The sequence below is a fragment of the Eumetopias jubatus genome, unplaced genomic scaffold (assembly GCF_037043125.1).
Source record: "Eumetopias jubatus isolate StellerSeaLion01/CBP00866 unplaced genomic scaffold, mEumJub1_p1.0 scaffold_9, whole genome shotgun sequence".
In the NCBI taxonomy this organism is placed as follows: domain Eukaryota; kingdom Metazoa; phylum Chordata; class Mammalia; order Carnivora; family Otariidae; genus Eumetopias; species Eumetopias jubatus.
The window spans coordinates 77,839,377-77,861,951 of NW_028274815.1; the positions used below are offsets into that span (position 1 = coordinate 77,839,377).

The following is a 22,575-nucleotide window of genomic DNA, read 5'->3' on the forward strand; positions in this document are numbered from 1 at the left end:
TATCATGGAGGGTCATACTTTCATTAAATGTCATGTTTCTAAAGAATAAGAAAGACATAGGGAAAAGCTCTCGATGTAATTTTTTTAAATTTAATTTTATTATGTTAGTCACCATACAGTATTTTATTTATTTATCAGAGAGACAGAGGCAGGCAGAGGGAGAAGCAGTCCCCTTGCTGAGCAAGGAACCCGATGTGGGACTCGATCCCAGGATCCTGGGATCATGACCTGAGCTGAAGACAGACACTTAACTGACTGAGCCACCCAGGCGTCCCAGTACATCATTAGTTTTTGATGTAGTGTTCCGTGATTCGTTGTTTTCATATAACACCCAGTGCTCCATGCAATACGTGCCCTCCTTAATACCCATCCCCAGGCTAATCCATCCCCCCACCTCCCTCCCCTCTAAAACCCTCACTTTGTTTCTCGGAGTCCATAGTCTCTCATGGTTCTTCTCCCCCTCCAATTTCTCCCCCTTTGGATTTCCCTCCCTTTCCCTATGGTCCTCTGTGCTATTGCTTATGTTCCGCATATGAGTGAAACCATATCATAACTGTCTTTCTCTGCTTGACTTACTTCACTTAACATAATCCCCTCCAGCTCCATCTATGTCGATGCAAATGGTGGGTATTCATTGTTTTTGAAGGCTGAATAATATTCCATTGTGTATATGTACCACATCTTCTTTATCCATTCATCTGTTGAAGGGCATCTCGGCTCCTTCCACAGTTTGGCTAGTGTGGACATTGCTGCCATGAACACTGGGGTGCATGTGCCCCTTCTTTTCACTATGTCTGTATCTTTGGAGTAAATACCTATTAGTGCAATTGGAGGAAACTCCATACTGTTTTCCAAAGTGGCTGTACCAGCTTGCATTCCCACCAACAGTGTAAGAGGGTTCCCCTTTCTCCACATCCTTACCAACATTTGTTGTTTCCTGTTTTGTAAATTTTTGCCATTCTAACTGGTATAAGGTGGTATCTCATTGTGGTTTTGATTTGGATTTCCCTGATGGCTACTGATGATGAACATTTTTTCATGTGTCTGTTAGCCATTTGTATGTCTTTTTTGGAGAACTGTCTGTCCATGTCTTCTGCCCATTTTTTGACTGGGTTATTAGTTTTTTGAGTGTAGAGTTTGAGAGGTTCTTTATAGATCTTAGATATCAGCCCTTTATCTGTAATGTCATTTGCAAATATCTTCTCCCATTTCATGGGCTGCCTCTTAGATTTGTTGACTGTTTCCTTTGCTGTGCAGAAGCTTTTTATCTTGATGAAATCCCAAAAGTTCATTTTTGCTTTTGTTTCACTTGCCTTTGGAGATGTATCTTGAAAGAAGTTACTGTGGCCGATGTCGAAGAGGTTACTGCCTATGTTCTCCTCTAGGATTTTGATGGATTCCTGTCTCACTTTGAGGTCTTTCATCCATTTAGAGTTTATCTTTGTGTATGGTGTAAGGGAATGGTCCAGTTTCATTCTTCTATATGTAGCTGTCCAATTTTCCCAGCACCACTTATTGAAGAGACTGTCTTTTTTCCATTGGAGAGCTTTTCCCTTAAGATCAGGAACACGACAAGGATGCCCACTCTCACCACTGTTGTTCAACATAGTACTAGAAGTCCTAGCCTCAGCAATCAGGCAACAAAAAGAAATAAAAGGCATCCAGATCGTCAAAGATGTCAAACTCTCCCTCTTTGCAGATAACATGATACTTTATGTGGAAAACCCAAAAGACTCCACCCCCAAATTACTAGAACTCATATTCAGCAATGTGGCAGGATACAAAATCAGTGCACAGAAATCAGTTGCTTTTCTATACACTAACAATGCAACTGTAGAAAGAGAAATTAAGGAATCAGTTCCATTCACAATAGCACCAAAACCATAAGATACCTAGGAATAAACCTAACTAAAGAGATAAAGGATCTATACTCTAGAAACTACAGAACACTTATGAAAGAAATTGAGGAAGACACAAAAAGATGGAAAAATATTCCATGCTCATGGATTGGAAGAATAAACATTGTTAAAATGTCTGTCCTCCCCAGAGCAATTTACACTTTCAATGCCATCCCTATTAAAATACCATTGGCATTTTTCAAAGTGCTGGAACAAAAAAAATCCTAAAATTTGTATGGAACCAGAAAAGACCCCAAATCGCCAAGGGAATGATGAAAAAGAAAAACAAAGCTGGGGACATCACGTTGCCTGGACTTCAAGCTATATTACAAAGCTGTGATCACCAAGACAACGTGGTATTGGCACAAAAACAAACACATAGACCAATGGAACACAATAGAGAGCTCAGATATGGACCCTCAACTCTATGATCAAATAATTTTGACAAATCAGGAAAAAATATCCAATGGAAAAAAGAGTCTCTCCAATTCTTTTTCTATACACATGCTCATATATATACATATGTATATGTAACATATATTTATACACATATGCATAACAATTTTAATAAACATAAATGAGGTGATACCATATGGATTTGCCATTTTTATCTTTTATAATTTATTGTTTATTTTATAAAAATTATCTTTTAAAAATTAAGGTCTTAGGGGCACTTGGGTGGCTCAGTCAGTTAAGTATCTGACTCTTGATCTCAGCTCAGGTCTTACTCTCGGGGTCATGAGTTCAGGCCCCATGTTGGGCTCCATGCTGGGTGTGGAGCCTACTTTAAAAAAAATTAAGCTGTTAGAGACTTTTACACATGTGTAGATATGGGTCTGTCTCATTCTTACTAGTTTCAAGGTTCTTCCTCATTATTTTATTTCTTAATTGAAGTATAGTTGGCACACCATATTACATTAGTTTTATGTGTACAACACAGTGATTCCGACAACTCTATAAGTTATGCTGTGCTTACCGCAAGTGTAACATCCTCTGTCACCATCCAATGCTATTATAGTACTGTTCATTATATTTCCTGTGCTGTACTTTTCATCCCCAGTTCCTTCCCATTCTTAATGAACATTTACATTGTATCCTTCTTTTCCATATCACAAACAATCCTATAACAGATTTCTTCGCACACAGATTTTTGGGCACATGTACAAGCCTCTTTTGGGGTAGATTCTATGAAGTGACGTTGCTGGACCCAAAGGGTGTGCATGTTTAAAATTTTGACAGATGAAATCAACTAACCTTCCAAATAAATTTTACATTTCTACTAGTTACAGCCCCAAGGACAACCTTTTTCCTAAGAGGAACTCTATATAATATTTGTTGATAAGCATTTGTTCTATAAGTGTAGAAATGTTTTGAAAACCCTCAAAATAATATGCAGACATAACATCTTATTCAACCTGTCCTCTCTTCACTGGTTCATATTCTGAAGAAGTAAACATAGTAATTTATATAATAATAATATACCTACTCTGAGATTGTTATGGGATTAAAAGAAGTAATGCATATAATAGTCCATACTCAGCAGGCACTCAATAAATATTGGCTTTTATTCTAAAAATATTCAACAAATATTACATGCCTACCGTATGCAGTCCCTGAGCTGATCTCTATAGTATAGCCAAATAAGACAACCAATGTTTCTACCTGAACACAATTTACCATCTCATGGAGGAAATAGCAATTAAAAAAAGTCCTGGTTAAATGCGACAAGTGGGAGGTGCAGAGTGAAGATGCAGGAGAGGCCCCTAAGCCAGTTTCATTTGTTAAAGAAGGCTTCACACTTGGCTGTGAGAGTTAAGACCCGGGGACAGAAAAGGAGTTATGAGGTGAGGAGGTTGGGAGGGATGTCCTAAGCAGTGGGGGAGCTGGAGGGGGAGTTTAAGGGTCCAAGAAAGTTTGTTATTCTAAAGAATGTTTTGTGTGACTGGAGGAAGGTGTTAGCACTAGTAAAGGAAGTGCCTCGATTGATTAAGAAGTTGGAATGTCATCCTGAGGACAAGCAAAGGGTTTTTAGCAGAAGATCAAGTTTGGGCTTCGCAGCAATGTGCAGAATACTTGGAGAGGTTTGAGGCTGGGAAGGGTAAGAGTCAGTCAGGGGGCAAAGCCTGGATGACTGTCACCCAGGTGGCAACAATGGGGGTGGATCCAAGGCTATTTTCAAAGTCAGGTAGATAGGACTAAGCCATGTGGGGCTCAGCGAGAAAAAAATATGGAGTGATTCCCAAGAAAGAAAAACTGGAAGAGTAGTGAGGGCTCTGTTCTTTAGAACATTCTAGTCTTCTGACTCTAGAAAGCAAAGCCAAGGGATGAGGAGCAACATTTTTAAATTGCATTCCACCATTGGTACTTGTGCTTGGTGCCTTTTGTGACAATGTAAATTCTCATCACAGACCTGTGAGTAGGTAGCACACCATGCAGCATGCTTACCTTCCTCCATTATTGATAGTAAGAGCACAAATCATGATGATGATGGAAGTATACTGCAGTAAATTCCCATTTCACTCTCAAAACACACCTATATCTTTTATTCCTTAACATCTTCTCTGACTGGAAGAGACCCTCACTTAGAAATGGAAAGAATAGTAAGACAATAGCCTAAAAATACCTCCTCCTTAGTGGGATGTATAGCTTTTTGAGATTTGGATCTAATGTTTTATGAAAAAGTAGACAAAAAAGTAGAATGGAGCTGAAAAGGAAACCTGAATCTTAACCCACTTCACTGAGAATTTTAATTGACTCTTACTCCTATGTTCTGTGCCCGGCCACATCTGTCTGGGCTGAATTGTAAAGCAGTGTTTGGCTTTGTCCCCAGCTCTTTGTTTCATTCATGACTTATGTATGGGCTCTTTCTTCTTCTGGAACACAATGCTGTTTTGGTTTTCAGTGTTTCCCAGACCAGCATCAAATCTGTCACAGTGGAAATGAAGTATTGAGCAGAGAGGTTGCCCTAGCAACTCTTCATTACAAGATGCTAACTGGCACTTTTGGTTTCCAATGGACCAGATAATTTTACCTTAGCTCTTTCAAAAAGATTAATTCATCGCCAAGTCATATACAGATAAAATTGTTTTAGTTATTTGATGAATCTGGAATTCAGAGTTCTTTATTTCCAATTGCTTCAAAGAAAAGTGAAATTAATCTGTATCATTGGAAAATTTACATAGTCATCATCAACATCATGATGTTCTTTAATAACATCCCATCAAGGCTTCCTGCTTTGCCATAATCTGGGTTCATTAAGCACATAACTCTGTGGTCAGATACGCTGGGCTTGCACACTAGCTCTATCATTTACTTCTGACAGGCCATGGCACAGTCCCATTAATATAGTACATGATGAGCCCTCATTACTGGGTTTCGAGCAAAGCATTTGATATCATTAAAGTATTGTATCTAAAAGTTAGAGCAGCTTAGTGAAATTGCTATTCATATTGTCGTTTAGCTGACAAGGAAGTTAGGTGCAAAGAGGTTAGGGATGTTAAGGACAGGCATTTTGTTGCTGTCATATAGTAGCATTGAACATAACGAAATTATGTATTGATAGAAAGGCTTATCTTTAAAAAAATTTTTTTATTGTTATGTTAATCACCATACATTACATTGTTAGTTTTTGATGTAGTGTTCCATGATTCATTGTTTGCATATAACAACCAGTGCTCCATGCAGAATGTGCCCTCTTTAATACCCATCACCAGGCTAACCCATCCTCCCACGCCCCCCCTAGAACCCTCAGTTTGTTTTTCAGAGTCCATCGTCTCTCATGGTTCATCTCCCCCTCCGATTTCCCCCCTTCATTCTTCCCCTCCTGCTATCTTCTTTTTTTTTTCTTAACATATATTGCATTATTTGTTTCAGAGGTACAGATCTGTGATTCAACTGTCTTACACAATTCACAGCGCTCACCATAGCACATACCCTCCCCAATGTCTTATCACCCAGTCACCCCATCCCTCCCACACCCCCCACTCCAGCAACCCTCAGTTTATTTCCTGAGATTAAGAATTCCTCATATCAGTGAGGTCATATGATACATGTCTTTCTCTGATTGCCTTATTTCGCTCAGCATAACACCCTCCAGTTCCATCCACGTCGTTGCAAATGGCAAGATCTCATTCCTTTTGATGGCTACATAATATTCCATTGTCTATATATATATATACCACATCTTCTTTATCCATTCATCTGTCGATGGACATCTTGGCTCTTTCCACAGTTTGGCTATTGTGGACATTGCTGCTATAAACATTGGGGTGCCCGTACCCCTTCAGATCCTTACATTTGTATCTTTGGGGTAAATACCCAGTAGTGCAGTTACTGGATCGTATGGTAGCTCTATTTTCAACTTTTTGAGGAACCTCCATGATAGAAAGGCTTATCTTAATTAAAAATTTAAAAGGACAGTTATTACAAAAACTATATATATTCACTGTGTATAAAAATTAGGAAATACAGATAAGTGAAAAAGAAAGAAACAGTAGAGTCATAATTCCACCACTGATGAATCATTTGGTAGTTGTTTAACCAGACCTTTTTTGCTACATATGTACCCTTTGTTCTTTGTTTTTGTTTTACCAAAATGAAGTCAAACTGAATATACAGTTTTGTGCCTTCATTTTTACTCAACAGTCTACAGTGAACATTGTTCCAGGTCAACAGATGTTTATCTTCTACAATTAAAATGTTCACTAAATTGAAAAGAATAATCTTTTCTTTTCTAAAAGTTTATATGAAAAAATGTGGGACATAGACTACCCTGTAGTAAGTATCATATTTTCTTGGGTTTATGAATGATCTTGTTCACACACTCCTCCTTTGCCAGTTAATTCTGTGGTCCTGCTTTCATTTGTTCTTTGGAGACTGGAGATGTTCCAGTTTTAAAGCAGACATTTAAGCTTCTGCACTCAGCAGTTTGTGCATCCGCACTGTCCATAAAGCCACCACATCTGTGTTCAGAGTTACCCATGCAGGATTTGTGCAGCTCTGGCATTTTCGTAACGCACATCCCGTCAGACCTCTCTTGGCCAATCTGGCAGCAAGCTCTGGGATATTTGTTGGAAGAGCTGATTAAGTTGAAAAAAGTGAAATTGGTGAACTAAGCCAGGGTTGAACAACAAATATATAAACACCAGTTTCATACTGTTTTCTCATTTTCAAAATGTGGGGTTGCTGATAAACACAGAATGTTAGGAGGAACTCTACCTGTAGTATGATTTAACAACTAATACCTGTGCATACAGTTCTGTATTCTGCTTCCTTCATTTAGCATTTGTTATGAATATACTCCCTTGTAATGACCATATTTGTTTTTTGTTTTTTTTAAAGATTTTATTTATTTATTTGACAGAGAGAGACACAGCGAGAGAGGGAACACAAGCAGGCGGAGTGGGAGAGAGAAAAGCAGGCTTCCCACTGAGCAGGGAGCGCGATGTGGGGCTTGATCCCAGGACCTTGGGATCATGACCTGAGCCGAAGGCAGACGCTTAATGACTGAGCCACTGGTCAGGCGCCCCTGACCATATTTGGATGAATTTTTAATGGTTGCACTAATATTCAATAATATGAACTACTGCAATTTATTTAAATTAGTCCCCCATTAGTGCACAGTTTACTTGGAATTTTAACAAGGCCTATTTACCTATGTCTTTGTTATCACTTAAGAGCAGTACATTAAAAAAAAAAAACTTTTCCAATTGCTGTGTGAAAATGGTATTTCATTTTAATTTTCTATTTAATTGTTCAGAATAGTTTTCTTATATAAACTAAATCTCTCAAAATCTTGTTCACTTTATTCATATTTCTAGCAAATGCCTCTTAAAAAATAGCAAAGTTACATTCATCCCATGCCTCAATTACCAAGAATTCAAATTTCGTGGAATCCAGACTTCATTATATTTTATAATATAGATAAACAAACATTGTTTGAGCCTTGACCATTATTTTTTATTTATATATAGTTTTAGTTTTTCAAATATTCAATACATAGTTACTTTGTACATGTATTATGCTAGAAAACTAGTAGGTTTTTTTTGAAAGGAATAAAGAACAGCAGAGTTTGGTAGAAAGAAAAGCCATGTAACAAAACCTGCAATTCAATGTATATATCAATATAGGGACTGAATGTGAAAATATGTAGAGAGTGCTTAATGCTTGGCAGAGAGTAAAGGATAAACACTATTACCATTATTGACAAAACTATTCTTAAATACAGTGGTTGCTTACAGGTCTAACAGTGGGAAAAATTCTAACAGAATCAACCCAAATTAGCTATCTGTGAATTCTAGCAATTTCTTCTTTCTTTTTGGTCGATGACTCTCTCTCTTTCTTTCTTTCTGTCTCTCCCCCATTTATCTCTCTCTCTCCCCCCCCCTTTCCTCCCTTTCTCATAGTTAAAATCTTTCCCCACAGGGTATGATTATTAATATCAATTTGGTAAGGCTTCTTTAGGTTAATCTCAAGAGAATTGAAGTAGGTGATATCATGAGGCTCTTTTTTTGTTGTCAGATATTGTCCAAGAGGGTCTCTTGATTTTCATTATGAGAGGTAATAAGCAAATCATTTTCAAAGGAGATGTGATCAGATTTTATTCCCTTTCAAACAGAGTTGTCATTTTTTTTTCATTAACTGCACCCTCCTCCCCACATGCTTCCTTGCAGAAGCTGGGCGGCCATGGTTCTGATCCCTCAAGTCCTATCAGAATGCCCCTTACGACCTCATAGTCACACTACATTTGACATCATAAAGAGAATATCCCATGGGACATCCATGTGACCACCATGTTGTAAAAACTAAGACCACAGACTGAAGGTGTGGAGTATGACTTTGTCTTTCCCTAAATCTGCATGAAGAAAGGAATGAGAGTGGGTGCACAGAGCCAAATTTGAACTACTACCACACTGAAGTACACTGATGGCCACGCAAGGCATGAGATCCAAAACCACAAAAGAGGGAAGTAGAACATTAATATAAGTGTTATCATACTGCTAAATATTTTATGGTGTTGATTTGCAGTTGGACCATATGTTGGCAAACTTGGAGAGCTATTTATAGACTTCTAAGGGGGTATTTTTTCCAGAGGTGATAAAAATGTAAAGGTCTTTGATTTTGTGGAGATTGATTTCTTTTTCCTCTGAAAGTTTTTGGGATATGTAGCTCTATTTTGAGAGTTGTGGTGGTTTTCTTTTTTTTTCCCTATTACTGCAAGCTTCATTCAGTGTTCAAAGCCCAGTCGACTCACCTTTTAACCTACTGTTCTGGCCCCTTCCCTTTGACAAAGGCTGTTCTAGAAGCCACATGCTGAATTCCTGCTCCTGACAAGTAGTGAGGTTTGATTTCACAGCCTCTTCATTTCTTTCTCTTATGTTCTCTGAATCTTTGCCTATTTTCTTGTGTGGTTTGGTCTTGATGTTTAAATTAAAAAATTAGTATATGTAGCGATCCATTTCAATGTCCTTTTTTTCCAAGATAGGTTTTATTACTTAAAGTATTCTTTTTCCTGTCCATTTCTTCTTACGGCACTTCTGTATGTTTTTGTACTTTTACATAACTGTTACTTCTTTGAACAACCTAATCATAATTTTAATTATAATTACTATAAATTTTTGTTAGATGGCTCATAAGATTCATTTCTTCTCAACTGAATTTACATTCTCATTGTTGATTTTCTCAGCCATCATTTTTGCATTTGTTTCATTGTAGATTTTGGAATTTTAGTATAGATTAACGGGATTATTTTAATCTGTATTTTTCTCCAGTTTTGCAGTTGCCTAAATCTATCCCCTTGTAACCTACCCCCCCCCCGCCCCACCCACTGGCCTTTAGAACTCTCATTCCTTGGTGGTACTGGAATGTGAGAGATTCAGAGGGTGGCTTGGTATAGTTCTTGGTGGTGATGCTACATCAGTGTCCTCTCTCAGTTGGCAGAATCTTCTTCAAGGGTGAGAGGCCCTCAGACCAGTACTGGCTTCAGGCCCACACTGAGCCTGACTTGGGCCCTCGGCGTACAAACACTCATGGTCCCACTTGCACTCCAGGAGTTGTGCACCCCCTCCCCCCGCCCCTGCTATCCTTAGACACAGAGACAGCAAGTCCACAACTTCAGCCCTGCTCACTTGTTCCCAGTTCCATTCAACTTTTGTATCTAGAAATTTATCAGCCATGCATCTGACCTTTTTTTCTTTCCTTCCTGCTTTCCATTCTCTGCATTTTTTTCTTAAGCAATAACAATTAAATTTTTGTATAATTTTGGATATAAGAGGGAACATAAAAGCATGACCTATTTCATCTTGATTGAAAGTAAAAATTTACTTCTCAAAAGCAATTCTTCATATTTTCAAAATGCCTACATGCTGCTATGGTTGGAATCATATATAATTTTGAAGCAATTTTATAGCTTGGCATTCTGTTAGTCTTTTTTGTTTAAATATTAAGATGGGGAATATACTTTTTTGTGAATATATATTCATTTACCAACAAACATTTGTTGAGGGCATACTATGTGCCAGCCAATGTTCTAGGTAATGGGAATACAGTGGTAAATTAGACAAAGTTTCTACTCTGATGGAGCTTACATTCTACTAGGGAGAGAGAGGTAACATGCAAAGAGGTAAGTATATTAGGAGATGGCATGGAATCATAGACATACCCAAACCCAAAAGTAAGCACCAGGTGCAAACAGAAAGACTACAAAAGAAGCCCTCTCTGGTAGTCTGCTGTTCTTATAGAATGTGATCACTAAGGCTTCTCTGTTTGACATTTATAAGAATCTCTTATAAACTGACAAGGAAAATAGTCCAAAGATGTTAAATATAATCAGATATTTTCAAGAGACAATAAAATGTAAAATAAATATATGAGGAAGATGTTTAACCCAAGTAGTAATTTACAAAGTAGCAACAAGGCGATCCTTTTACTTAAAAATTGCTCACTCTCATCAGTTTGACAAGGGCTTATGAAGATGATACTTGATTCTGACTAGGAGTTTCCCAAAGCTGTTGTTTTGTGTGTATGCATGGTGGTGATTTTAAAAATATATAGTTTTAAAACTGGAAGAAAAAGATTAGCAATGATATCTCAGATTCTTGTTTTTTTTCTTTGTGATTATCCGTGTTCTCTAATTTTTCTGTAATTATAATGGTTTTATAGCCATAAAAACATGCCCTATGGCTCTGTAGATCCATTTTCGAAGGCACATGTTAACCTGTCAACTGACGCCTTCCTTCGGTATTGCTGTGCAGGTGTTCCCTCTGGCACACGTGTGCAACACCACCAATAAGATGACATTAATTAACCCCCAAGGAGTCAAGCTCAATATCTACAAGCAAAAAGTGGAACAGGCCATTAAGAGCTATGAAAAGTGAGTATTATTCCTGGCTGCTCTTTAATGGCTGTGGAATTTATGTGTTTGGGCTTGTTTTCTCTTGTTTTAGCTTAGATTTTTTTTTCCTTTACCTGGAGCAGCTACTTAGTGATTGCCCCGAAGGATTATCAGCGGTAGCAGCTACAAACAGAGGCGCTTCCTCTGTGCCAGGCACCTGAAGAAGTCCAACAGAGTTTTAAAGGAACCATCTTCCCTCTCCAAAATCTATAGAAATCTCATGTTTCCCTGAGATCTTTGACGCTTTCCCTCTAGCAGAGTGAATTTGATCATTTCGGCACCTAAGATTTTGTAAAGTGACTAATGAAACTCCACAATAATGAGATAATGGAGATAATGTAAGTGTCTCCCACTGTGTAAACCATTTTTTTCCCAAGATCAGGAGGATGATCAAGTTGGCTCCAGTGAAAGTTCTGCTCTTAGTCACTGTCTTAGTGCTGAGATAGGGGTCTCTTTTCACAAGGGCAGATGCCCAGTCTCACCTTTGGCTTAGCTCTGTGGTCCCCTCCCCACCCCACTCCCAGCACTTTATTAAGCCTCTGTGCCTAGCACTTGAACTTTAAGCATGCCCTGCTTCTCCGGGCAAGCCTTTCCTTGGTTCTGGAAGCTGTGCAACTGGGTTTTCACCTACCACCATGTGGGTGGGTGGAATGAAAGAAAGTACATGAAAGTTAACGATGTGTCCTAGGCAGCTTATGCTGGTCTGTTGTCATTTTGCAGTGTGTCTAGTGTGTGTTTCAAAGACGTATAGAGCCTGACTCCTGCCACGTGGGGTGCACAGTCCAGTCCAGAGACTGGCCTTTCCCCACCATGCCCATCACGGGCCTCTGCAAATCTCCTTTCACGGGAGCCTTCTCCTGCCCTCACCTAAGAATGGAGGCTTACATGAGCTCCTTCAGCTGCCTCCAGGCTCCTCAGGACTTCTCTGAGTCTTTGTCTGCCCTTCCTCTCTCTTGCAGACACAATGAACCTATGCCAAGGCTCACTCTTGTCTGTGGGCCTGAGGCTTTGCTCTGTAGATTTCCCCCCATCCCCCGTACAAGGGGGCTGCCCCTCCACTCTGCGTCTCCCTCTGCGTCAGGCAGGCCTTCTCTTGCAATGCTGCCCCTCTTCCTGTCCTCCAGCTGACCCATTTCATTCCCGTCTTGCCTCAGCTCCAGTGGCCCTCCTCCAAGAGGCCTTTCCCCAGTGACTCCACCAGCCACCTTGCCTGTAGCCCTCGGAGGGCTCACAGCCTCTGCACAGGCCTGGCTCTCCCCTGCAAGGATGTCAACTTCCAAGGGCCGGAACTTGGCAGCTTTGCTTTCCCTCTTGTCTCCTCTCGCTAGCAGGTGTTGCTATGTATGTATTTGACTGTTGGAATTTAATTTAATCTGATCTAATTCATGTTTAGTTATTAAAATTCATCAAATTCAGTTATTCAAAATATATCATTCATATTATAATTGAATTTGCTTGACTCAGTCAAATATTTGAGTTCTAGAATTACCTGGTTTGCGAAAGCCTGATGCAGGGCCACAAGCTAGGGCTTTGAGGTCCCCATTCTGGGTTTCATTTTTGACTCTGACGTCTACTTTGCAGGTCATGTAACAATTGCAAGCTTCAGATTCCTTATTTACAAAATCTATCTCCCAAGGCAGTTGTGATGGTTATATAAATTATATATAAAGAGCAATTAATGTTAATTACTTACCCCTTTCATTTCCTGAATCTGCTGATCCTAAAATAACAATAAATGCATACAGTATAATAGTCACACAGCTCTTCTCCCCTACATTAACCCTTTCCCTTTCTAAAAACAGGGATCCTTCCTTCCCTAACAGCAAAACCAAAACACAGACATAGTGATTTGGCTCACTTCTTACTTCCAATAAGTGAATATGGAAAAGCCTTTTAGGACCCTTAGAGAAATGCATATTGCTATTATTAATAGTAATATTAATTTTAATATGATTAGTATTATTTAAAATTCAATATCATTGACTTAATATATGATATTAATGTGATGTTTATATTAAATGAATATTTAATATTATTACCTAATAATATTAATATTAACATTAGTATTATACAGAACAAAATTTCCTGATCTTTTGCATTCAATAGTATTTAAGAATTTTGTTGGTATAAGTGTCAATTCCCTTTTCCATCTTGGTCCACGTTTCTAAAGATACACATACTATGAAAAGTAATTAATGAAACTGGGTTTACTCCCACTCCGTCCTCAATATAACATCAGGTAAGCCAAATATAACCCTGAATTTGTATGGTTAGCGATGACCAGACAGTTGGGAAGCTCACAGCCCTTTGGCCAAAATAGTGACATAAACTAGCTATGTTGGTCACACTTACTGGCTGTGTGTGGGAGTCCTTCTGTTTCAATATTTTATGACTCGAGATAGCAGTTTTGGCTTTGTGTATCTGAGTATAAACTTTGAGTGAGGGTTGGCAGGGCTGGCTGGCTTCTGGGGTCATTTGTCTGCAGCTCATTTTGATTTTGAGTGTAAGGTCAAGGTTGCAGCCCTCAGATTCAGAGGAGAAGCATCAGTTCTAACCTGGCTGTGGGGCCATCCTTAGTAACCTCTGCGCATGATCTCCAAAATGCTCTGCCTGCCGGTTAGATTTCTGAAGCATCATTCATTACGAGTTGCTTTGCAAATTCTGGCAATTCTTGGCACAAGTAGATTTGTCAACTAGAGGTGTAGAGAGCTAGTGAATACAACCCCTCAACCAAATTTCACTCTCCTAAAACAAAAAGAAGAAGAAAGCTATGGTTGGTAAAATCCTTGAATCAAGGGGTGGACCAGCCTCAGAGAGGCCCTCACGTCCCACAGCCTCTCGGCATCCCACAGGGATGGCCCTCATCCCACACCCTTCGTGGCTTTCCCACTGTCACCTGGCTGGTCACTGGAGCTGGGATCGACACTCGGCTGCCCTCAGTTCACACCCACCTACTTTTTCTGCCCTCTGTGCTTTGAAGTTTCTCAGTATAGATGGGAAAAAGGGGGAATAACAGAGGTTATGTAAGTGTGCTCTTAGAAAAGTATTTTCTAAAAGATTGAATTAAAATTAGCGGCCTGTGTGCCAGCTAATTGGACCCACATTCACTAAGGTTTCTCAGTTTCCAAGCCTCGCCCATCTTCAGAACCTGGAGGGAATAAACACTGAGTTATTCCTGGTCACTTTATATGTACATCTCAATCCTCCCAGCACCAAGGTAGGTGGTGTTATCCTTGTTTCAGCGATAAGAAAACAGAGTTTCAAAAAGTTATATAACACAGGATCACACAGCAGCAAAGTAGAGGCACTGAGATTTGAACCCAGAGCCATATGGCTCCAAAGCCCTTGGCCTCACTCCCAGCCTCCCTACTATATATTGCCTCTACTTTCAAGGTTTAGGTTTAAGGGGATTTTTAAATGAAGTTGTATTTTTGTTTTTGTTTTCAGAGACGCATATACACACAAGCCAAAAATGCATCCTACGAATCCTTTAAACAGGTCTTAGGAGCCCTGCTTATTGATACATGAACCACATAATTAAAAATAACCCAATTTCCAAATAGGCCCCAAGGAACTCAGAGCCTCCAAGTGAGACAGAAGCACTGAGCTGGCTTATTGCCTGCTTCCCAACTGTTTGTATCACGTACAGAGCATTCACCCGTGTCAGACAGGTTCGCACACACTGGTTCACTGAGCCCTCATGGCAACTCTAGGAGGGAGGTACCATTATTATCCACATTCTACAGAGAAGTTGGCTGCTGGCCCAAAGTCTCACAGCTAATAAGTGGAGAAGCCAACTTAGCTTTGGACCCAGGCAGTCTGGCTCCAGAGCCTATGCTCTTCACCGCATGCCAGACCCCCTTGCCATGGTCTCTCACCAGGCTCAGGAAGGGAGGTCAGGCAGGGTAACACCCGCAAAGTGTTCTCAGAGCCCTGTGCCACTGATGCTAGGTCCAGTGGTTAGAGAATGCCTCCTGGAGAGGGGCAGTATTCTCCCAACTCATTTTATTGAAGCTTGTTTTTTTCATGGAACACCAGCTCCCAGTCCCCCGGAACCAGTGTTCTGTGCCCTGCACCCCAGGAAGCCTGCTTTGGGTAATGATGTAGTGGTACAGAATGGGGGAACAGGATGGGGCCGGCACCCCGGCTAGAAGCATCACTGATTCATAACAAGAAAAGGAGCTGCGTCTACCCCATAGAAACCACTGGCTTCAGCCCCCTCCTTTCCTCTCTCTCCACAAACATGTTCAGTGATGACCTTCAGAAAGTCTCGGCGCTGCCACCGCCACCAAGCTGTGATGGGTGAGCAAGGCACTTCACCTGTTTGCCCCTCTCAGTGACCTTGTTTGCCAAGGTCTTGGAAAACAAGCAAGTCAGGCTCGTTGATCTCTAAAATGTGTCCTGGTCCTGTTATTTATGACCCTCTTCATACCTTTTCCTTTGAAAATACAGGTCTAGAAGAATGTCTCTAGAAGGTAAACTAAGGCACGGTTATACTTTCCCATAGGAAGAAAATCAGTGAGTGTTTAGAGACTTCAGGCAGAGAAAATGACAACCATTTTGTTTACTTTCATTTCTTAGCCTGGGTTTTACCTGACTGAGCTGAGAGTTGTGCCCTCCTTTAATATTTAACACGATTGCTACAAAGCCATGAGGTTTCCACAGGGATGCCGAGGGAGGCAGATACTCCTATCCAGTATCTTTAAGCAAATGGCAGTGACATGGTCCAGTGTGGGTGTCCCTTGGCTCGGGATCTGCCTGCAGTGCCCTTCAGAGCGTGGGATCAGCCTTTTGCCGTGAAATGAACTACTGCTACTAAGTGATTATTGTTTTTTTTAAATAGGCGCTTGAATAAAATTGTTTGGCGAGCATTATCTCAAGAGGAAAAAGAAAAGTAAGCCAGTTTCTCTTCACTTTGTTTTATCTTGGTGAAATTCACATAACCTACAATTAACTTTTAAAGTGTACAGTTCTGTTATTTATTCAAAATATTGTGCAAACCACCACCTCCCTCTAGTTTCGAAACCTTATCTCCTCAGAAAAAACACCTTGTACCCATTAAGTAATCCTTCCCCACACCTCTCTCCCGCTCTGGGAACTACTAGTCTGCTTTCTGTCTCTCTGTACTTTCCTCTTCTGAGTACATCATATGAAAGGAATCATATGATATGTGACATTTTGTGTCTGGCTTCTTTTACTCCCTTTTTGTAAAAACTTAATGTTTTCAAGTTGTAGCATACATAAGTATCTTTTTTATGCCTCAGGAGGGATCCATTGTGTGTACATACCAGCTTGTTTATCCGTTCTTCCATTGGTGGATATTTGGGTTGTTTCTACCTTGGGCCTACTGAGAACAATGCTGTCATAGACATTCATGTAGAAGTTTCTGTGTGGACATATGTTTTCATTTCTCTTGGGAACATACCTAGGTGTGGATTTGCTGAACCACAGGGTTATTCTATGTTTAACTTTTTGAGGAACCACCAGACTTTTTCAGAGCAACTGCACCATTTTATATTCCTACCAGCAAGGTACGAGGGTTCTTGTTTCTCCACATTCTTGCTAATGCTTGTTATTTTACTTTTTTTTTTTTTTTTAAATAACTAAAGCCATCCTGGTGGCCTAGTGGGTATGAAATGATATCTCCTTGTGGTTTTATTTGCATTTTTCTTAATGATCAATAATGTTAAACATCCTTTCCCATGCTTATTGGCCATGAATACATCTTCTTTGGAGAAATGTTTATTCAAGTTCTTCACTCATTTTTTAATTGGGTTATTTTGTTGTTGTTGTTGTTGTTGTTGAAATATAGGAGTTCTTTATATATTCTGGATTTTAACCACTTATCAGATGATTTTCAGAAACTTTCTCTCACTCTAAAGGTGCCTTCACACTCCCTTGATAGTTCCTCGGATGCATAGTCTTTTTTTTTTGTTTTGTTTTGTTTTGTTTTCTAATACTTTTATTTGGAAAAATAAACATTGTTATCCCCTGGTGAGTACCCTCTGTTTCCCCCCCGTTTATTTTTTTATTTTTTAATTTTTTAATTTTTTTATTGTTATGTTAATCACCATATATTACATCATTAGTTTTTGGTGCAGTGTTCCATGATTCATTGTTTGTTCATAACACCCAGTGCTCCATGCAGAACGTGCCCTCCTCAATACCCATCACCAGGCTAACCCATCCCCCTACCCTCCTCCCCTCTAGAACCCTCAGTTTGTTTTTCAGAGTCCATCGTCTCTCATGGTTCGTCTCCCCCTCTGACATACTCCCCTTTTCTTCCTCTCCTTTTAAGTTTGATGCAGTCCCATCTGTCTGTGTTTGCATTTGTGTCTGTGCTTCTAGGGTCATATCCAAGAAAGCATTGCCAAATCCAATGTCATGAAGCTTTCCCCCTATATTTTCTTCTAGGAGTTTTATAGTTTTTGGTCTTCTGTTTAGGTCTTTAATCCATTTTGTTTTGAGTTAATTTTTATATATGGTATAAGTTAAGGGTCCAACTTCATTCTTTTGCCTGTGGATATCCAGTTTTCCCAGAACCATTTGTTGAAGAGACTGTCCTTTCCTCCACGGTGAGATCTTGGCACCTTTGATGAAGATCATTTGACCATATACATACATAAGAGTTTATTTCTGAGCTCTCTATTCTGTTCCACTGATCATGTTTGTCTTTATGTCAGTACCACAGCCTTTTGATTATTGTAGCATGTGAGGCCTCAACTTTGTTCTTTTTCAAGATTGTTTTGGCTATTTGGAGTCCCTTGAGGTTTCATGAATCAAGATGATTTTTTCTGTTTCTGCAAAACATGCCATTGAGATTTTGACAGGGATTGCATTGAATTTGTAGGTTACTTTGGATGGTATGGATATTTTAACTATTAAGTCTTTGAATCCATAAACACAGGATGTCTTTCCCATTTATTTGCATCTTTTTAAATTTTTTTCAGCAACATTTTATAGTTTATAGTATACAAGTCTTTTACATCCTTGGTTAATTTTATTCCTAAGTACTTTATCCTTTTTGATGCTATTGTAAATGGGATTGTTGTATTAATCTCCTTTTTGGATTGTGCATTATTAGTGCATAGAATTGCAACTGATTTTTCTGTGTTGATATTTTGCTACTTTGTTGAATTTATTAGTTCTAACAGTATTTTTATGGAATCTTTAGGGTTTTCTACATATAAAATCATGCCATCTGTGAACAGATGTAATTTTACTTCTTTCCAGTTTGGCTGTATTTATTTCTTTGTCTTGCCAGTTTCTCTGGATAGGACCTTCATTACTTTGCTGAAAAAAAAAAAAACAAAACAGTGAGCATGGACATCCTTGCCTTGTTCCTGATCTGTGAGGAAAAGCTTCCAGTTTCTCACTGTTGAGGATGATGTCAGCTGTGGGCTTTTCATATGATGCCTTTCTTATGTTGAAGTAGTTTCCTTCTATTTCTGGTTTGTTGAGTGTTTTTTTTTTTTCATGAAAGGGTGTTGAATTTTGTGAAATGATTTTTTTGCATCACTTGAGATGACCAAGAGGGTTTTTTTCCTTCATTCTGTTAATGTGATGTAGCACATCGATTTTTATATGTTGAACCATCCTTGAATTCCAGGAATAAATCTCACTGTTAATGGTGTGTAATTTTTTTAATGTGCTGTTAAATTTGGTTTGCTAGTATGTTGTTGAGGATTTTTGCATCAATGTTCATAAGGGATATTGGTCTGTAGTTTTCTTGTTGTATTTTTGTCTGGCTTTGGTATGGGGAAAGGCTGGCCTCATAGAATGAGTCTGGAAATGTACCCTCCTCTGCAATTTTTGGAAATATTTGAGGATGATTGGTGTTAATTGTTGAAATGCTTGGTAGAATTCTCTCCTGAAGCCATTTGGTGCTGGGCTTATATTTGTTAGGAGGTATTTGCTTACGGATTCTATCTCCTTTCTAACTATAGGTCTGTTTAAGATTTTTTTATTTCTTCATGATTCAGTCTTAGCTGACTGTATGTTTCTAGGAATGTATCCATTCCTTCCAGGTTACCCAATTTGTTGGTGTATAACTGATCATAGTAGTCTCTCATAATCCCTTTTATTTCTGTGACATTAGTTATAATGTCCCCTTTTTCCTTTCTGATTCTGGTTATGTGAGTCTTCTGTCTTTTTCAGTTAATCTAGCTGAGCATTTATCAGTTTTGTTGTTCTTTCCAAAAGTCAAGTCTTAGTTTCACTGTTTTTTTCTATTGTTTTTCTGTGCTGTATTTTACTTGTTTCTGCTCTTATCTTTATTATTTCCTTCCTTCTACTAACTTTGGATTTAGTTCTTCTTTTTTCTAGTTCCTTTGGGTATATAGTTAGGTTATTGATTTGAGATTATTCTTCTTTTTTGATGTAAGCATTTTTAATAAATTTTTCTCCTAGTACTGCTTTTATAGTATTTCATACATTTTGTTATTTTGTGTTTTTTGTTTTCATGTATCCCAAGATATTTTCTAATCTCCTTGTGATTTCTTCTTTCACCTGTTGGCTGCTTAAGAGTATGGTGTTTAATTTCCACATGTTTCTAGATTTTCCGGTTTTCCGTTGGCTATTGATTTCTAATTTTGTCCCATTATGATTAGAGAAGATTTTTTTTAATGATTTCGATTTTGAAAACTTTTAGCACTTGTTTCATGGCTTAACGTGTGCTCTGTCCTAGGGAATATTTTATATGTACATACAAGGAATATGTATCCTGCTGTTGGCTTGTGGTGTGTTCTGTATATATATCTGTTAGGTCCAGTTAGCCTATGTTATTGTTCAAGTACTCTTTCCTTATTGGCCAGCTATCTGGTTTTTCTATCAATAGTTGAAAATGGGGATTGAAATCTCCTATTTTTATTATTTCTCCCTTCATTTCCGTCAATGTTTATGTCATATATTTGGGAGCTCTGACATTGGGTGCATATATATTTATAATTGTCATCTCTTCCTTGTGGATTGACCCTTTTATCATTATATAATATCCTTCTTTGTGTCTCGGAACAGTTTATGACTTAAAGTAGTAATAATTTGCTGATTTTTTTTCTTCTGCTTTAACAAGTCTTCTTTTAAACCTCTCTAGTGAATTTTTCATTTCATAGTTACTATATTCTTCGGATCCAGAATTTGTTTGGTTCTTTTTCATAGTTTCTGTATTTTTATTGATACTCTCTGTTTTGTTCATGCAACATTTTCCTGATTTTATGTAGTTGTCTGTGTTCTCCTTGAGCTCACTGAACATCCTTAGGACAGTTATTTTGAGTTCTTTGTCAGGTCATTCAGAGATTTCCCATTTCTTTAGGAAAGATTTTTGGAGACTTATTTTGTTCCTTTGATGGGGCCACCTTTCCCTGTTTTTTTTTTTTGTATGCCCTAGAATCTTTAGTGGAGATTTGAGTGTTTGAAAGAAACAGTTATGTCTCCCAGTCTTTACAGACTAGCTTCTTACAGGGAACAACCTTCACCAATCATCGGAGCTACGGATTCTGGGGATCTTTCAAACCTTTTCTGGGGTGTGCCTTCTCCAGGCTTGTGTGTGTAATTTCTCAGTTAAAGAGGTTTGCCCCCTTCCTTCTCAGGAGCCCGTAATCTCTTGCTCCCCCTGATGTCTATTTTTGGTATTGCAGTGTCTCTGGTGCTGTAACAAGCCATGGAAGTCCTCTTTTTATTAGCTACACCTAACATGGTATCCAGAGTATCTCACCGTTCCTATCAGTGCTCTGAGTCACATGAGATGGAAACCAGCCTCTTGGGAAGCCCCCCGAAAAGCCAGAATGTTGGATGCATGTTCCTCTTTTCTTTTCTCCTTTCTCCTAATTGCACTGCACTATCCAAGGGAAGCAGGGGGACTAGGCCTGGCAAAATGCAACAGCCTTTACTATCCACTTTAATCCACTATTCTTCTTGGTTTTGTGTTCATCTGGAGTGCTGCGACCTCTTAACTGGTTTCAGGAATTTTCACAAAGGAAATTTGGTCCATATATTGATGAGTCAGCATCCCCTAGGGAGGAATGGGAGCCTGGGGTTTCTTAGTCCACCATCTTGCTGACATCACTCCAATTTAGATTTTTTTTTTAGTAAAAATTTTTGCTGTTATTGACAGGTCTGCTTGTGGATTGAGTCCTGTGGTTGTGCTGGGTTTAAACTGTACTCTTCCAACACCCTGAATCTAAAGAAAGTGATCCTTTCAGCAGTAAGAGAATAATTATGAAATGCCCTCTTCTCTCTTTCTCTCCCTCTCTCTCTTTCTTTCTTCCTCCTTCCTCCTTCCCTTTCTTTCTCTTCCCCTCCAGGAGTGTCTGGTGTAGCAGTAGCTGGACTGCAAGTAGTATCCAGGACCTGGGCCATCACATGACCCTGGCTTCCGCTTGAGTCTCACAGCCTGGGTTCATCAGCTCATAGAAAGTTTGCCTTCTGTTCTTTGTGTACCAAAACAATGAAGCCAGAAAGTTTAGGCCTATTTAGGCTTATAGAAGGAGGAGAGGAGATCAAAATAGCTAGAATGAGCTGGTAGAAGAATTACTGCCCTGAGGCAAATATTTGGCGTTTGTTTTGCTTCCCTTCTCTTTGCTTTGCTCTGTTTCCCAGTTACTACTGGGCATAGTGTGTGAAATCTCTCTGGAGCTCATTTTTGTTCCTGCCAAATGTTAGACCTAGTGAGAAAGGAATTGGTTCCAAATATGCCCAAAAAATTGAAAAAAAAAAAAAGCTATATCGAACTTCTTCAAAATTAGATAATTAAATTATGTAATAGGGAAGAATGTCTACCATAATTCACAGATATGGTTATTTTTAATGTAAGCTACCACAGTCCTGATGGACCAGAGGGTATGCCTTTGATTCTGTCAACTGACACCTGACGTCTGTCTGAGAGATGGTTCTCAAGGGAGGTTTTACTGAAAAATCATCTTTCCGTGTTTTTTCTATTATGATCACTTTCTTTGTTTTTTGTCCTCCTTTTTTTTCTTTTTAGATTAGATGCATATAAGCCCATGCAGTACTTGGAAAACAAGGCAGTTTTAAACAGGGCATTAGAACGGTTGAATTGGCCCATTTCGTTGAAAGAGCTGTCGATGCTGGAAAATGAAATCCTAGCTGGAAAAATGTATATCCAACAGGCCATGGAACTCCAGGAGGCTGCCAAGAAGGAGAATCATGTGAGCAAGTCACAAGGAGAGGTGGGTGCCATGGAGGTGTCTCTATGTCCTCCCTCCTTCCTGTCCCAAGTCATTGCCATCCCTGCGTTGGCCTTCCTTCTCCCTTTCCCACCCCCTCCAC

The 22,575-nt window shown here is 39.1% G+C and overlaps 1 protein-coding gene across 1 annotated transcript in view; it reads left to right on the forward strand.

The window, feature by feature from the left end:
- Positions 1 to 22,575, forward strand: part of VWA3B (von Willebrand factor A domain containing 3B) — a 224,257-nt gene that overhangs the window by 162,997 nt on the left and 38,685 nt on the right. The window contains exons 20-22 of the mRNA XM_088026217.1: positions 11,150 to 11,268; positions 16,133 to 16,183; positions 22,271 to 22,475. Coding sequence (XP_087882343.1) covers positions 11,150 to 11,268; positions 16,133 to 16,183; positions 22,271 to 22,475 — 375 coding nt within the window. The remainder of the gene's footprint in view (positions 1 to 11,149; positions 11,269 to 16,132; positions 16,184 to 22,270; positions 22,476 to 22,575) is intronic.